The 17,860-nt window shown below is 37.2% G+C and overlaps 2 protein-coding genes across 17 annotated transcripts in view; one reads left to right on the top strand and one right to left on the bottom strand.

The window, feature by feature from the left end:
* The window catches only part of PARPBP (PARP1 binding protein), a 289,156-nt gene that overhangs the window by 87,663 nt on the left and 183,633 nt on the right, over window positions 1-17,860 (top strand). For 11 of the 16 annotated variants that reach the window (XR_008437136.1, XR_008437137.1, XR_008437132.1 and 8 more), the window contains 3 exons: window positions 199-378; window positions 2,742-2,880; window positions 3,976-4,090. The gene's annotated coding sequence lies outside the window, so the exon portion shown is untranslated. Of the gene's footprint in view, window positions 1-198; window positions 379-544; window positions 743-2,741; window positions 2,881-3,833; window positions 3,921-3,975; window positions 4,091-15,588; window positions 15,611-17,860 lie in introns of those variants that run through there. The other 5 variants (XR_008437139.1, XR_008437134.1, XR_008437141.1 and 2 more) reach the window with 5 other exon arrangements.
* Window positions 1-17,860, bottom strand: part of IGF1 (insulin like growth factor 1) — a 51,910-nt gene that overhangs the window by 10,431 nt on the left and 23,619 nt on the right. Inside the window, exon 3 of the mRNA XM_053977709.1 lies at window positions 1,719-1,900. Coding sequence (XP_053833684.1) covers window positions 1,719-1,900 — 182 coding nt within the window. The remainder of the gene's footprint in view (window positions 1-1,718; window positions 1,901-17,860) is intronic.

The raw sequence follows: 17,860 nt of genomic DNA, 5'->3' as shown, positions 1-17,860 counted from the left end.
ACATCTTCTTGACCTCTTTGATCTAATTCCCTCACCCTTTTTTTTTTTTTTTTTTTCTTGTGCTCCTCATGGTCCTTTTACTGCCCTTTTCACCTCTTGATTTTTTTCCCTTTTTAATTTCTGGGATGATTTCTTCAGCAGCTATGCTCTCTCAATTACTCAATTATATACTCCCTTTTATTTATTTCCTTCTCCCAGTACCCCTCCTGAGTGCTACCTCTCCTGATGCTGTAGAAAGATACAAGGTCTTTCCTGTCTGTAAAAAACAGTGCTCTCCTGCCTATGTTTTAAATTGGGAAGAGGACAGCTGCCTAAAGATGACATCATTCCTTAGTCCTCCAAGGAAAGTGGTGTGGAGATTCATCAAAGAGCTGGCAGGTATCTTGTCTCCTTTACTCCAATGTTTTATCCATTGCCTTAGCAACAAGCATGGGAAGGAGCACACGGATTCTTGGCCAAGCCTGTTTTCGTCTTTTCCAGCTTTTCTTAAGTTTATGTGTGCCGAGACAGGAATAAACATAAACCAGGAGTTTCTTGTCTGCAGTTGAGCTCCACCTGAAGAAGTCTTCACTTGTTGCCCTATGTGCCCTTTGAGGTCTCAAGGTGATACTTCCCGGGAAGGATCATGCGTACACTGATTTTCGGAAAACTCGAGGAAGGAAGGGGAAAGGAGTCCATTCTATGAATTGACTTATGGAAAAGAATGGATGCTGGAAAGATTACAATAGTTCTTTTCATAAAGGTGATATTAAGGATTTTAATATATACAACACTGGTTCTTAGGTTCCAGGTCTTGTAAGCAAAAATTTTCAGATAACTGCAGGAGTGGTGCCAATATGTGTGTAGGACAGACAGGGTCAACAGTAATAAAATAAATCATGGGAGACTTACAGCAAAAGACAGATAATGTGTAAAACAGATGTTCAGACCTCAAACAGGAGAGACAATTGAATACGAGCTTCATTGTAGCCTAGTCTAAGATGGGTTTTCTGAACTATGGGCTCTGTTGATACACATATGTACAGTATACCTGTTATCAGAGGAACAAAAATCTGGGTACTCAGAACTCCACAACTATATAAATAATACCAATCAATACTGGAAGCGGCTTGGAGAATATACATATTGAACTTTAAATAGTTAAAATGAAGTATGCAATGATTACAGTGACTACCCAATTAATTTAGTTCTGATAAATAAAAAAAAGGGGCAAAAATAATGAAGAAAAAAGAATTTGTTCATGTAAATGTAAAATGAACAGCAGAATGTCTTATTTCCTTCTTGAGCACCCACTCTACCTCTACCTAAAAGGGGAGGATGAGTGAAGGGATTCTGGATAGATGAGTTGTTAAACATTCAGTTTAGTTTCTCTTTTGAAAGAAGTTTTAAATAATATTTATGATTGGATTATGTGGGTACTTGTCACTTACTACCCTATGGCAGGATCAGACCTCACAACTACTGGTTTAGTAATTATTCAGTGTTCTAAGAGATGAGGTGGAACACACCACTTCCCACTTATTTCCCACCTTGGCAATCATTTTCCAAAGTTTCACTAAATCAAGTAGGCAGAACACACCAATTGTTTTCTATGTTACCAGCCTTGATAGAATTTTCCTTCCCTAAAAACTGTAGGTTTTTTTTTGGTTGGTTTCTTTTTTTGTTGGTCTGGTTTGGTTGTTGGTTGGTCATTGGGAATTTTTCCCAGCCTGACCTACCTTTTGTGCTTTTGGCATGTCAGTGTGGCGCTGGGCGCGTACGGAGCGCGCGGATTTGGGCGGTTTTATTGGAGCACAATACATCTCCAGCCTCCTCAGGTCACAGCTCTGGAAGCAGCATTCATCCACTATTCCCTTGTGGTGTAAGCGTCTACTGCTGGATCCATACCCCGTGGGCTTGCCTATTCAAAACACAAAGGGGAGGTTTTTAGGTTAGGAAGGAAATGCAAAGACCTCAGGAGCAGTCATATTATTAAGATGTATTATGTTAACTGAATCACCAATGACCATTGTGGAGGCTGCCTCTGTGTATCTATTCTATAGATACACAGGTACACCTTTGAATATTCCTTTCCAGATATTCCTGGAAACTGACAGCTTTGATCTCTATGTGTGGTTACTATTTAAACATTTGAGCAAATCTATGCCTTAGAAAAGTATTATTAAAATATTTTCTCGAACTGCATTAGCCTCAAAAATGGAGAGGGAGGAAGCTGAAATCTGACATTTGGACACCTTACAAGGGAAATTTACCTTTTAGATTTTGTATGAAAATGGATTGTTGAGCCAATTGAGGTAGCTGGTGTAAAAACCATAGATCACAACTGTGTTGTAGACAGGTATTTCCTAATAAAAATGGCTACACTGAGGTACTGTGTGAAGTCAGAGTGGGTTCTAAAGGGGAAATAATTACTGTGTACCACTGCACAGGCTGTAAAGTCTGCAAGCTCAAAAGTGAGAAGCAGGAATCAAAGTAACAAAGTAACCGATGAAATAGGAAGGCTGACGGAACAGATAGAAGTGGAAGATTTTTATGTTCCATAGATTTGCACAAGAAATGGGATTGATATAGCATGGCTTCCCTGTGTTTTGCATTTGTGCAGCCATCTTTGGAAAATACTTAATTGGCAAATATTTTGCATTTTTCACTCAGCTCCAGTAAATGCCAACATTTTCATTCACACAATTCTTACACACTTATATTTTTGTCTTTTCTCCTCCTGTCGTTTATGGTTTCCTTAGTAACTGCTGAATTCTCTGCTGTCCTACACAGAGATTAAAAGCCCATTATTTCCTGGGATTGTTTGTACACAGCCAAGTCGGATGTGCAGTTGCCCTGTTATGACTAAATAGAAATGAAGGAACAGTAAATTCACAAAAAGTAAGTAGTTGCTTACTTACTATGTCTATTTTAAAATTCTGATAGAATTTGATTTTAGACAGTAAAATTCTGAAAAGATTAAGTGTTTTGTTTTGACATTTTAAGCATTAAACGTTTCCATTTACAGAATGATCCACATTGGTTAAGAAATGAAAAATATGGAAAAAAAAGACAAGCGTGCCAAGGGCCAAAGCATGAAGTAACTCAATTCAGTCAGCTCTACCAATTTCTTTTCTTGCCTTTTTTTTTTCTCTTCTCCTTCTCAGTTATATCACTGAGACCAAAAATCCATTATTCACAGAGTTTGGCAGGAGTTTACGTATTAAGAATTGCTCAAGTTAAATTAAGGATATCAAAAAAGATGAATATTCAGTTTCTCTTTGGGAACTTATTGCCCCCAATGCTTATACAGCAAAGTCTAGGTTGATATCCCTGTGTTTGTCCTGCAGTTGTCAATTTGAAAAGATAGCATTACATTATACTGTTCCCTGTGATTAAAACATGTATCCCCTGATGAAGAACCCTTGAGGCCTTAGAATATTAGCAAATGAAAAGACATCTAGTGGTACAGTATTTCTCACATTTTAGCCAGCAATTCAGCCAGTTAAGAACTAACTATCCCTATGAGCTTTGTAAACCCAGGAAACAGGTTTTTTAAATGTCTTTTTTTTTTTTTTTTTCCCAGGGACTATAAATTAAACAAAAAAACATGCTTACTTAGTATACTGCAACCCACTGGAGGCCTCTATATTGTACATTGTACATATTGTACATTGCCTGCTAAATTATTTGTTTCCTAAGACTAAACAGTACAGCAAGCCAGGAGTAGATTACAGTAATATTTTGGTTTGTGTCTGTGTGTGTGTTGTTTTATGTGTATAACTGAAAAGTACTACGAATACTAAGATGTAGAGTTTGGTTTGGTTTTTTTGGTTTTTTTTTTTCCTCCCCAGATTATTTTCCTTCACTGAGTTATAATATGAAATACAAACTTTTCTCTGGAGATTTTTCCTGAAATTTGCCAATCTGGTTGTTTTAGCTGAATACTTTTTAAATGGAGCACTCCTGATAAAGTGGACTGTCATTACTTTGCAGTATACCCACAGCTGTGCCACATTCGGTCTTGCTCCCATTTAAAGCATGGAAGGGCAAATTCTGTTCCTGGATATGCAGGTGTCCAGATCCAGCTGAACTGTAGGTACAAGAACTGGTAAGTTAACCTTCCCTTTCCTTTATCAGTCTGTCAATTTTTCATAAGCAAGCAAACCCTAGAAGCTTCTGTTCAAGTTATTTTACCCTTCAATGTCCAAATTTAATCATTTATAAACATAATTGATAAAGTACCTTTACTAACCTGTTTCTGCTGCCTGCTTTATTTAGTAACCAGTAGCAACATTTTTCCACACTATCATAAATATGCATAAGTAGTTAATACAAATCCTGAATCCTGGAATCTTTCTGGTGAAAATCTCAGAGTATTTCAAAATCATTTTTAGAGTAGCCAGACCAGAGACATCTATGTATTTTTCTTACAGAATAATAATTTTATGAAGGATTATATAATGTCTAATAGCTCTTCAAAAAGCTTATATAGGATATGTAACAAGATGGAATGGAATCTCCATCACACCAGTGATGATTTCAGCTATGAAACATGACATTTACTTATTGGTAGGCTTAAATATTCATGCATCATATGGCATAATAAATGCTTGTCCTTTATATAAAGATAACATTAGTATTGAGAAGTCAGAATTTTTTATTTCAATAAATGTTTTCCCAAGGCTTTCAAAAGACCAAAGCAATCAAGTATATTTAAAATTTGTGTGATGTAGAAAGTGATATTGCCTAAAGTGCTGTACAACAGAGTGCAAATTAACAGAAAAAATATTCCTTTTCAGTAATCACGATCCACAATCGTGATTGAGAAGTATCTAATGGCTAAAGTAATTTTAAAGCAATAGATTTTAAATTGCTGCTGTCCTCTTAAATGCTGCAGTATACAAAGATGCAATCACAGAGAAAAATGAGATAAAGAATTACAAGGAGATACCACCACTTCTGCAGATGTTATCACTGTTTGGCCCATCTGTTCTGGCAGGACTTCAGGGTGAGATGGTCCCAGTTCATCAAGTTAACAAAGTATGCACTTAGATCTAGGCAAATGTTCAAGCTCCTATGTGGTGTGTTGGATTAAATCACATATTAAACAGTGAGCACGTGCCTGAGTGCTCTCCTACATAGGTACAGTTATAACTAAGCACTTCAGTTGCTTCCTAGACAAGAGTCCGTATTGGTAAATAAATGGCAGGCGTTTCTGCATTTTTAATGTAATTTCTCCTCCTTATTTTTGTTTTAATAGCATTGCCTTCAGTATGGACTGCACCTTCTGTGTCACTATACTGGGAACCACATAATTCTTTCTCATCTTTCTGACATAATTTGAGTGCTGCCTTCCAGCTGTTATCAAAAGTTCCTTCTATTTACTCAACCTTCAAAGTGCTGCCTGTGGACATACAAGAGTACTAGGCATTCCTTTTTGCTGATGTACACTGATTTCCTTAGAGGTTTCTTTCCTTTTTTGTCAGTGGCTAGCTCAAAAGAATTTCATATCATGCAGGTCAAAGTTTACTTAATAGAATATTTGGCTCTTATCTACTTTATCAAATCTGTCGATGTCTCCTTCAGTGAACAACAAGATGAAAAGTCTAGTCACAGTGATGTCCCCTGAAAGCAGTCCAAGGTATAGGATTCCAGTAGTTAAACAGCTGGCTTCTGCACTAACAGCACAGTCAGTGGAGTAATTCAGCAGGACTTACTTACACTTGGTTTCCTTCTGTTCTTCCTCATCCCTCCAAAATATCTTGATGTTGCTGCCACTGGTTCTGTTCTACCAGTGGTTTCAATGTGAGAAGAACTGGTGTAGGTGGACTACAGAAGTTTCAAATGTCAAGTTATCTAGGCATTCTGTGTAGAATCATAATCTGCTGTTGTAGTATTAAAATCAGAAATTACAAGAGAAATAGCCCAGGATAAATGGAAAGCTAATCTACTCTAGGACTCTAGGAAAGAACTGGGGTTGTGTCCTGGAACTTTTATGTGACTCTGTATTTGCTGTTGTGTCTTTTTTAGCCAAGCAGTAGAACTCAAGAGTGCCATGTAGACTAAAATTCAGAAATACATCATAAATCTAAAAAAGAGTGCACTTAATCCTAATCTAGTATTAGAGTCAATCTCCAGCTGCAACTGCAGCTTTTAAAGTATGGTGAAAGGCCATTGACCTTTTAGAGTGCTCTAGTCTTGTAGCAAGAAACTCAAAATATTTCCATCAAAACATTGGAGTCAGGTGCAATTTGGAACAATTGATAGCAGCTTACAGCATCAGGATGTATGGGAGAATCCTGTAAGGTAGCAGGTCAGTCAGACAGGATTTTCCTGTGGCCTGAACAACAGGCTGAGAGTTTGTGATGCGGTATTACAGCACAGTAATTGAACAAGAACATCCTGTGTGCTAGATCCAGACTGGGAGCTGGAGGTTGGAGAGGTTTTGAGTTGCATGTGCTGTGTGCCTTATGGTGGCACAGAAGGCTAGGGATGCTGCGTTTGAGATTCATCTTGCTCATCTTTGGCCTCTGAAAATTAGGGATCTAGTTTAAAATAGTGAAATCAACAGGCAGGTGTGTATTGAGAGTGATTTTTTCCTGTATTGAATGCTTTGCTTAGAATTTAATTTATTCTTGTCCTCTGAAGGAAACAGTGATCTTTCATCAACTACAGATAAAGCTAATTGATCTAGTCTTAGCATACATGCTCAGCTTCTTCTAGGAAACTGAATTCAAGGAAAATGAATGAAATTAAAAATTGTTTGTCCTAAATATATGAAAATAATATAGGCATATAAGAATATATGCACCTCGTGGAGTACAAACCTGTTCTCTTTCATTTCCAATTTAACAATTAAATATGACAAATTGTTCTAAAGAACATGTCAGCCGTGTGCTGTTTAATTATATTTAGTTGAGGTGTTAGGGCATAGGTTGGACTCGATGATCTTTAAGGTCTCTTCCAACCTAGTAAATCTGTGAATTCTGTGTGAATTCTGTGAATCTCTGTACCTCTTTTACTACATTCTGTATGTTAGTCTAGTACTGTCTATTTTTGTATTATAAATGCCTTCATATGCAAAATAAGAGACTGTTGTTATCATTTTTCATCTCCTTGTAATCTTGAACAAATGGATTAGTGTTATATTGGTAATACTTCTTGAGGGTCCTCTGGAATGTCTCATCTGTATTTGAAAAATTATGAGTCAATGTTCAATCAGCAGGAAATGCCTGGGTTTTGATACTTCTATGAAGTGTTAAAGCAAACAAACAAGCAAATAAAGAAACAAGCAAATAACAAATCTTGGGGATTGTTGTAAAGTCCCTTACCAGAAATACCTCAAGGTTTAATGTGCAAAGTAGGCAATCTGATTTTCATGTAAATAAGTTGCATGCATTTTGAAGTGACAATATTTAATATTTAGTTTCCATTTTCCTTCACTGTTTTGTTAATGCAAAAAAAAATTATTATGTTTAGACTGATTTTTGTTTGTATTCATCAAAATGAGCATATATTAGCATTTATAAATGCTCAATGAATGGATGCCCTAGCTCTGAAATCTAATTTAATATGCATGAGAATAGAGGATAAGCTTTATCAGTATGCACAAGCAAAATCTTTATGAAAGCATCTGCATTTGTGAATATTGAGATATTGTACTACAGCTATTGCTTTGTGGAATTCTGGGTTGTGTTAACTACTCAGTCCAATGCAAGATGTTTGCTCTTTGCTCTGAAATCCTAGCAAGTAAGACTGGGAAAACATGGACACTCATTTAGTATTGATCTATAAGGGAAATCTATCAGGACTTCACAGAATGTTTTGCCTGAATAAGTGAGATTTATAATCTTCACCTTTTGAAAAGAAGCTAGCTCTTTGATATTTCAAATGCAGAATAGAAGAACTATTTAACTTCCTTAAAGTCAGTGAGACAAGCATAGCTTTTTTCCAGAGGATCTTCATTTGTAATTTGTATGACTGTGTTTATTTAGTCCATCCCATAGTTAAATATTTTTTTTTCTTATAGAAATATCTTTTCAGAAACATTTTTCCCCCTTCATTGTAGAATTGGGAAGAAGTTCTTCTCTTCCCCTAAACTTATTTCCAAAGTACAGCACTTGTAACATTTTCCGCTCACATGCAGGAGTGCTGTACTCTGCTCTTGCTATGAAATAGCTGCTTTGGAGGCCATCAAGTGTATTAAGCATGTGATAGAGCCATTATGCTTCACACATTATTTCCCAAGCCATTTGCAATGTGTGAAGAGAAAGCACTATATTTTTGAGTGTATTGTACTGGGATATGAAGTGGGAATTTCAGTGTTTAGATATTTTTGAGGAAAAAAACAATGGGAAAAGAATAAGAAACAATATGATGTCTTATTTTACACCAAATCAGTGCTCTGGAGGGTGAACCTTGCAGACCTAGCACAATTCACAAGCCTACATCAGATTCCAGGGTTGGAAAGTGCCAGATGCTGCCAAAAATATATATACTTTGGCAAGGGAAATGCTTTGCTGAAGAGAAATTCACTATTGCAAGAATAGCCAGGCTGATCAGGGTTTAGGACAAGATAATTAGAAGCCAGTAGGTCATTGCTACACCTGACTATTGCCCCATTGAGGAGGGCAATGATAGTACAGACATCCATCCATAATGAAAATATATCCTCTCCCCTGCTTATACATGCTCTCACAGGAAATAATTACTGCTTACCCTTGTGTGTGGTGGAAGTAGGAACAGTCATGATAGAACCTTTCATATCCTTCTTATCCCAAGCCAATGTAAGACTGCATTTTATTTGGATTACCAAACTAATAACAATGAAACCCTATAACTGGGTGAAATTGTAGCATTGCTGAAGTCACTGCTAAGTATTTTACTGCTGTCAGGATTATGTCTTGATGAATCAGATGCCAGAATTTACTTATATATAACCTGATCCAAGGTCTGCTAAAATCAATAGAAAGATTTCCACTGTCCTTAGTGGGCTTTTCAATATGCTGGTATTGAACACTTGCTTTTTCTTCCAACATGAAAGTTCAATAGGTAAATATTGTCTTAGTGGCATCTAAAGAGATTGCAGCGAATGGATGTGATGAGATTCCTTGAAGGAAGTAAGAAGAGGATACTGATTTACAATGTGAAGCAGAATGACTGATATGTGGTTCATGCCACTGACCACATAACATGCAGTACATTGCTTTGCACTTTGTAATCACAATTTTTAGCTGTACGCTGAGAAATGAAAGCAAATAGCAAATGCCAAACATGTGCTATTTACTCTTGCTTTTGCATTTTGGCATCATCATCTGATTAGAGGCAGACAGTGGGAATGGCTGTTCCAAGTCCCATCTAATACATTTCCCATTGTCCAGGAGTGCACATATTGACACACATTACAATTACAATTTTTATTTCTACAGAACAGTCCTTACAGGAGGATTAAGTAGGTGGACACAGGCCAATATCACCTACCAGAGAGGCAGACAATTTTCATTCCCTTATTAGAAACAAGAGCTGGTTGACAGCAGCTGAACATGAGCCAGCAGTGGGCCCAGGTGGCCAAGAAGGCCAGTGACATCCTGACTTGTGTCGGCAATAGTGTGGCCAGCAGGACCAGGGCAGCGATGGTCCCTCTGTTCCTGGTCCTGGTGAGGTCACACTTGGAGTGCTGTGCTCAGTTTGGGGCCCCTCACTACAAGAAAGACATTGAGGGGATGTCCAGAGAAGGGCACGGAGCTGGGGAAGGGTCTGGAACACCAGTCTGATAAGGAGCAGCTGAGGGAGAAAGCTGGGAATGTTTAGCCTGGAGAAAAGAAGACTCAGGGGGGACCTTATGACTCTCTACGACCACCTATAGTGAGGCTGTAGCGAGATGAGTGTTGGTTGATTTTTACTTCTTCCAAGTAAAAAGTGAAAGGAAAAGGGGAAATGGCCTCAAGTAGTGCCAAGGGAGGTTCAGGTGGGATGTCAGGAAAAATTTCCTCACTAAAAGGGTGGCCAAGTGTTAGAACAGGCTGATCAGGAGAGGGTAGTGTCACCACCCCTGGAAGTGCTTAAAAAACCTGTAGACACTTTGCGATATGGTTTAGTGAGCAAGGGGGTATGCAGTCAAAGGCTGGACTTGATGGTCTTGAAGGTCTTTTCCAACCTTAATGGTTCTGAAGGTGTGGCAATAGAAGAGAAAGCAGGAAGGGAAAAGAAGGTAAGACCAGTAAGGGCCTGGCTCACTCCTCACTCAGACCATTAACTTTAGTGGGTTTGCTCTAATGTGCTCTAAGCTCTGTCTGTGTAAGATATCACATCATTGCCAAGTGTGAAAAGTGTCCAACCTTGTACAACAATGCAGCAACAGAGCCTAAGGAATGAAGAAGATTCAGTTTTGTACCTATGAAGGCCTGAATCTTCTTTAGACTTTCAGTTATTGAACCTTTCTGTACAATGACATTAATTACTCCAGAAGTTACTTTAAGCATGGTCTGATGACTTAATGCTTTTGGTGAAAGTCCAGCATGTAGTTTTCTTACAGCCAACACTTAAGATGTGAATCATTTCCCAGAAAAATAATTTTTTATTGTGTGCTACTTTTTGCCATATTGGGATGCTTTTACTTGTGAAGGTTGACTTGTAAGATTCCTGATTAGAAAGTACAAATTAACCACTACATTCAGAAGGGAAATTAAGACAGGAAGATTAAGAGACTGATTCTTTTATCTTCTCTGATGATAAACAGTACTGTATCCTAAATTACAAGAGCTCTTTGCAGAGAAAGATAAGAACTTAATTTGAGTAATATTTATGGAATCTAACTAATCAATTATTTGCACAAGAGAAGGCTGTGTCAATGCCAGGAACTGAACCTACATCAACATAAGCACCAGGCTTTAACTATATACCTGTCTTTCTTTAACCATATTTTTGAGTCAGTTGGACATGTAAAAATATAATCTTGAAATGAAACATTCATTTGAGGTCATGATGCTCCTGTTAAATTTGTCAAAGGAGATAAAAGAAAAGTGAAACTTTCCAGAGGAGTACATAATCATTAGGGAGTGAGGATGAGGTCATTGGGATAAGAAAGGGACAGTGCATTGTGGCTGGAAACAAAACCAGAACTAAAGCTAGTTAAAATATGGTTACGTTTGATTTATCTTTCACTCACACTACCAGTTGTAGCTCCATCCTTTAGTGATTTAGTTTTGCAAGAAGGGCCTAGGAAAATCAATTCTTGAAAAAGGAACATAAAGAAAAAGAAGTCAGTGCTGAATAACAGATGAAACGACACTTGCTCTCCTTGTCCTTCCAGCTCACCCTGTTATTGCTGAAGACATGCAAGCGGATTATAAGGGAACACTGGTATAGTGCAGGGGAAACTAGTTCCAGTATAACACCTTAAATACCAAAACTACAATTTCTGTAGGATCCTTGAAAATAGAAGTGCTTGTAAGCAGTAAAGCTGTTTTATGAAACAAAGAGGATGCAATCCTTCTTTTATGGTGCTGACAATGCCCTCTGTGGTCATGCTTCTTAAAAGGAAATGTAGTTTCTGAATGAAGTTTTTTTCAGTTCTCACTTGCTAAGTTTAAGTGGCCTTTTCAAGGAAAGTTCAAAGGTTTTAAAAGTTCATTTCCATTAAAACAGAAGTTTTTGTAATTAGTGCTTTCTTTTATTATTTTATTTCCAACTTAAGTTTGATTAATGATTGAAAGTTTTGCATCAATTAAAGATGTTTTTGAATGACTTCTCTTATTTTGCAATCCTGTTATCCTTTTGCTTCACTAGGCTTCTTCTCTGGGTCATATGGGAATACTATAAACTTTAAAAGGGCTGTGGCAATGTTGATCTGGCCTTTAAATTTTAGGTACTCAGTGGCTTTTTTTGAGCCACAATATCCACAATTATTTAAGCAAGTGAATCCAGTTCAGCAGAAAAGCAGTAGGATGAATAAGTATTCTTATAAGCGTGTAGAGTTTTGCATTTCTCTTATAGGTGCCATAGTGTGTAAGCTTAATGGTGACTCTGTAAATCTGTAAATTAGATGTTCTTTGTCTGCAAAATCATTCTTCCCAGTGCTGGGCCAATGTTTTTCACATCGTGTCATCCACTTTGTCAGTCTGAGCCTAGCCCTGCTCAGGATCTATGGTGATTATTTAAAAAAAAAAGAAAAAAAAATAAGTAGCGGGGAACGAATACTTGTCTTAGGCTTCATTGGCCAGTGGAGGGCTTACAAGGTATCAGAGCAAATGAGAAAGTAGAACCAAGTAATTCCTATAAAATGCATTTCTAAAGGATCTCTTGTTGGTTATTAAAAGTCACAGCCCTTTTTAATTCTCAGGTCTTCAACACCTATCACTCATTTTTTATTCCTTTACACACTAATAAATCTCAAAGCCTGGAGGACTTTGAAGAAATCTTTTGATCATCTGAAAGCAGAGATTCTGGGTTTTGTCTTGGACATAGACATCAGTATGAATATCTTTGGTGTGAGTCTTTAGATATTTAGTTCTGAGGTTACAAGTTACTTAGCTGTACTTGAGATTAATAACCCAGTGTTCCAATTAAGAGTTACAAGGTACAAAGGAAAATGATGTTCAGGCATACCTTGTTGGTACCCAGAAATTGACTTAATAAGATCATAAATAACTAGCCTTACGTAGTTAATTGTAGTTAATCCTACAATTAAATCTGGTACTGATATACATAAACTGAATCAAATAGCACAGAAAAGCTTCCACACAAGAAAGCCACCTAAACACCAGCATCCTTGTAATTTCTTCATTGCTTCTTCCATCTGATTGGGTACAACTGAAGGAGTTGGAAAATGTCCAGGTGAGGTTAAATTATTTTTCAGACATTTTAGATGTGCAGTTGATTTTCATTTAATAACATATCCGAAGCAACTTTTTCATTATCTACTCAAATGTCACTGAAAAAATGAAAAAGTACTTGCAACCTCCTGCACTATGAGTATTTATACCGTTTTAGTGGTAATATAGATGCCAGCATACAATATTTCTTTATTTTAGGTCTTCTGTAGCAAAATCTTTTAGCGTTCTTTCCATCAAGAGTGATTTTTTGGATAAAATCCAAAAATCATTGCTCTCACTGAAAATTTGGGCAAAATGTATCCCAAATTAAACTGAATTTTTTGTGGTTTGGGAAAGTTGGATTAATTTTTTCCTTTGTTTTTTTTCTTCTAAATTCCTCTAAACTCCTCATTGCTTGCCAGAAAAGGAGGTGACAAAATAACCCAAGGAGGCTGTGCAGCCTCTCCAGAAGTGAGAAGTATAGCACATTTAGTGAGTGTGGCTCTTCACTCATTTTCCCCTTTCGTGAAATTTAGAAAAGTTTCATGCCTGCATCCAGGATAAAATCCTAAACAGAAGTACAATGAAGTCATTTCTACAATTATTCTTGTCTAAAATGGGTTTGAGTTTTCCCTTCTTCCTTTCTAAATGATTACCTAAACTGAATCTCTTGTGATTTGGCTTAATTATTTGCAATTTCTCATCATCTCTTAGTTGCTTATGTCTTTCATGTGTTCTTTCTTGACTTCTTCTGATACCACTTCATAACTTTTCTAATTAATTTCCTAAACTCATTTCAGAATTCTAGGTGTTCTTTGTTTATCCCTCTAGCAGTTAGACAGCAGGGCATTAAATACATTGCTATCAATTTAAACTTCATAGTTGTTTTGACTTTCCATTCAGCATCATAAAACTGTTATGCAATCAACTGTGATCACTCTAAAGACAAAACCCACAACAAATTATTGCATATGGTTTTCTCTATGCAGCTTCAGAACAGATTTGCTTTAAACCAGATTTAATGTATGTCTCATTTAGACAATAAAATAAACAACATCCTTGCTGGTTTTTTTTCTCTAATCTTAGTGATACAAATCATAAACCAAAAGGTTTTTATGCAGAAATAGCTGCATATTATGGACCTATGTGGGACTGAGTATCTTTCTCTCTTTGTGTCTGTCTCTCTCTACTTGTATGGCTGTGATCTTTTGCCATACTACCACTTGCAAATAGATCTGGGCACTGGAATCTCCTGGATATGGTTATATTATAGTGCAAACTGGCTATGTCGCTGGAAGATTGAATGATTCTGTGATAACTGATAAATCTTATCCTAATACATAAGGTTTTAAAAAAGGCTTTCTGTCCTTTCAATTGTTCATATCAATGGTTCTGAAGGTCATGGTCTATTGAAAAATTTAAACAAAATATTTATCTGACAAGGGCTGCAGTTTATTTCTACATTATTCTCAAGTTTTTGGATCCTTTTTTCAATTAAGACTGTCTTTATGGTCAGTCATACATTATGACATATATGTTTGTTTGACTTCAGGGTTGAGATCCAGGAGGCTTTTTAGTTGTTGAATTTCCTGGGCAGTGTGTGCTGTTGAGATGCCTGAAGACTGGCAGTGACATTGTTCATAGTCGTTGTTCTCCTGTGTTATTTGTGTGCAAATTATGGGCTGTAGGTCCATTTCTTATTCACACTAGAGGGCTCCTTCACACTTTCTTAGCAGTGTGGCAGCACCTACAAGTCAGAGCAGTGGAAACACACTGCAGTGCAAGGGTTTGCCTGCATTTCAGGATATAACAGGCTCCTGTGTCTTCCCCTCACAGAAATTACTTCTGCATATTGTAATATTGGCACCTCATGAGCAGTGTCAGACTGGCCTGTGATAATTTTCTCTCCTTCTTACCACATAAGGTGGGAAGAACAGAAACACTACAGAACTATTTCCGAACAAAGAGAAGTTAAGATTTGCTCTCTGTTCAGCCTAAAAGTACTCATGAGAACAATAAATGTCATAATCAAGCCAGCTGATAAAATGGAAATCTTGCCTTGAATGTTTCCTAAAATTAGGTAAGGTAGTTGGAGACTACTGAAAATCATATGGACTTGTCTTTCTGCTTTTGGAGTGGAGGAGCTGATTTAATTTCAATACTGGGGACTGAAACTGGGGATAGGTTGAGGAAAATGCTTGTGCTAACTCTGCATATTGCAGTAGCCTTTCCTGTCAGTATTTGTATCTTGGACTACAGTAGGTCAGATAACAGAAAAGAGCTAGAAAATTAGAAGAAAGCTTAACTGTTGGAAGAAGGCACCCCCATGTGATAACTATTCTTGATCTTTTTTTTTTTTAAGACTAGAATTTCAGGTCATTTTGGCCTGTAAATACAGCTCTGAAATTTGAAAAGTAAGTTGGTAGAGAAGATGTGTAAATCAGGAAGCAAAACACTTCTCAAATATCTGTACTGTTCTCTCTTATCTGTCCTCTTTTTCACAATATTAATAGTTTTCCTAACTTTTTATACAGAAATTTCTTTGTATTATGCAGATTAGGCTTTCTTAATGTCTAATTTAAGTGAAGTATTATGGCAGAAAAACCTGAAATTTACTGACAAAATAGCTGTGTGCTATAGTTCAGCAACCTCTTAATTTTCTAAAATAACTGAATTCCGCTCAGCGTGAGCGGCTGTGTAGCAAACAACGTCTATTCAAGTAACAATATCGGAAATTGTTCCCAAAACACTGAGTTGTGTTGATATTTTAAAACACTGCTACTGTTTTCCACAGCTTCGGCACTCAAGCTCTGCCCTGCTCTATGTCAGCTTCATGCTTGGGAAATGTCACTGGAGTGACAGCTGGTGAAGTGAAGGCAAAGAGCAGAGATACAGCATTGGGAAAGGCAAAGAGCAGAGACAAAGCACTGAAAAATGCTTGGAATATGTTCCTGTGTTGTGGGGAGAAAGGATGCCAGAAATAAAGAAAGCAGCGCATGGGTTTTAATATGCACAGCATGTTCCATCCTATGTAAAAGACTGCTCAGTGCTGGTTGCATTTAAACATGTGTGCACAATGGGCAGCACATTTGTCAGGACTCCTTGCCATTCTTCAATAAAGCAGCAACAAGGAAGATTATCTTTCTCCTACTCCAGGATGACGTCACTGCACCGATAAGTAGGACTTAGAAAAGGTTTATGTTCTTAGCACTAGATTTAAAGACTATAATGCTCCTTTTAATATAGTAATTTCTAGCTCTACTAATTTTCAATGTTTATCTTGCAAGATCATTAGGAAATTCAGAAATAATTTCTCTGGTTGGAGAGGAAAAGAGTGGGGTGATCTAAGGATAAATAAGCTTTCTGCTGTGGAGTTCCTCTACCACTGTATCACATCTGGCAAGTATCCACAAGGTCTTTCAAAGTGATATGCTGTAAAATTGCTAAAAATGTAGTCTTTAAAAACTCAAAATATTGTTAAATTTTTGTGTTGAAGTTGGTAGTAGTTATTGAGTACTTGTTTCCTAATAGAACAGACATTTTTAATTTATTATTTCACATTTTAAACTTTCACATTAGACACCATACTGGATTAAGAGAAAGTATCAGTGACAGGACACTTGTTCTTTCCTTTTAATCAAAAGAAAACAGATATTATTGTACCATATCCTGCATCTATCTCAGATTAATTTTGACTCATTTCCTTACAGAAATTGCTGAAAACTCTCCAGAGTTCTTCATGGACAATTCATTCATTATTGTCTCATTGCTCTGGCACAATTATATTAAGTTGTATTTAGTGGATGTAGAAAAAGAAAGATGAGGAGTTAGCTCTTCTGGATGGGCTATATGGCATCTGCTATAGCTCAAACTGGAGACAGTGGGGGGCAGCCCAATCCCTAAAGAGCAATTCATTCTGATTTACTGCACAAAGTGCATATAAGTGTTTGAGAATTAAATACTTCTGCAAAAAGCCAACTAAATATCCACTATCATCAACTGAGAAACAGAACACAAAGTTTGGTAAACATACACATAAATTCTGATTGTTTGGCATGGTAATATTGCCACTAATTGTTGGAGCAGGTAATGACACCTAATCTCCAGATTGCCTGACATTTGCTAATTTTATTCTCTGCCTTAATGCTGTTATAACTTAACTGTCTGGATTTCAGGTTTTGTGAATTGTGCATATTCTATAGGTTCATGAGGTGTTTTGTTTTCCTCTTGTAGAGGAGTTGGAAAGAAAAAGGTGCAGCTAAACCCATTGAGTATTTTCTGACAGTAAGATTGGAAGCTATACAATTTTGTCCCTGTTAAAATGTAACCCCCTCTTCCCTGAAGTGTAAGTCTGTTTTACTGAATAAATTCTGTGCTTCCACCATGTGAAGGTGGGATTTGGGGAAGAGGCAAAAAATTCATGGTTCAGGTTGGAAGGGACCTTAAAGATCATCTAGTTTCAACCCTCCTGGAGATTACTTTGGTTCAGATGCTTTTGTTGTTATACTCCCCTCATGATAATTTCAAGGAATTGTCATCTAGCAACTTTCTTGCTGTTTAGAGTGGCTGCTATCATTTTTTACTGCTGCCATAGGTGAACCTGCTGTCTGGTATTGACATTTCCCCATCTGAATATTGACGTGAGGTTTCTCTTAAAAACATTTTTTCTTGGAATCTTACTGGTACTGAAGTTAAACAAGGTGTGGCTCCTTTGTGGTCAGGTGGGTTGGTGTGGGTGTTTCTGTAGAGATGCTTCACGGTCTGCACCAACCAGGGCTGCAAAATCAATATTTATGTATCTATCCACTGATGTGCAATGGCTACTACACAGGGCAGTTACTGCCCAACCCAGACCTGGTAAGGAAAATGTGACAAGGCTGCATGTGCTGCACATTTGTGAGAGCAGAACTGTCCTTGAAACCTGGTTCAAACATGATTCACCCTCAAAGGAGTCAAAGTCCTAGTTCAGGTAAGGTTGCTGCCAAACACAGAACTTCGTTAGCAACTTTTAAAGGCTCCTCTGTCTTAAATTACATTTTGTTCTGATTCTTTGTTGTCACCTCTTT

This window comes from Vidua macroura, chromosome 5, assembly GCF_024509145.1.
Source record: "Vidua macroura isolate BioBank_ID:100142 chromosome 5, ASM2450914v1, whole genome shotgun sequence".
NCBI lineage: Eukaryota > Metazoa > Chordata > Aves > Passeriformes > Viduidae > Vidua > Vidua macroura.
This window is presented reverse-complemented; position numbering and strand designations above follow the sequence as displayed.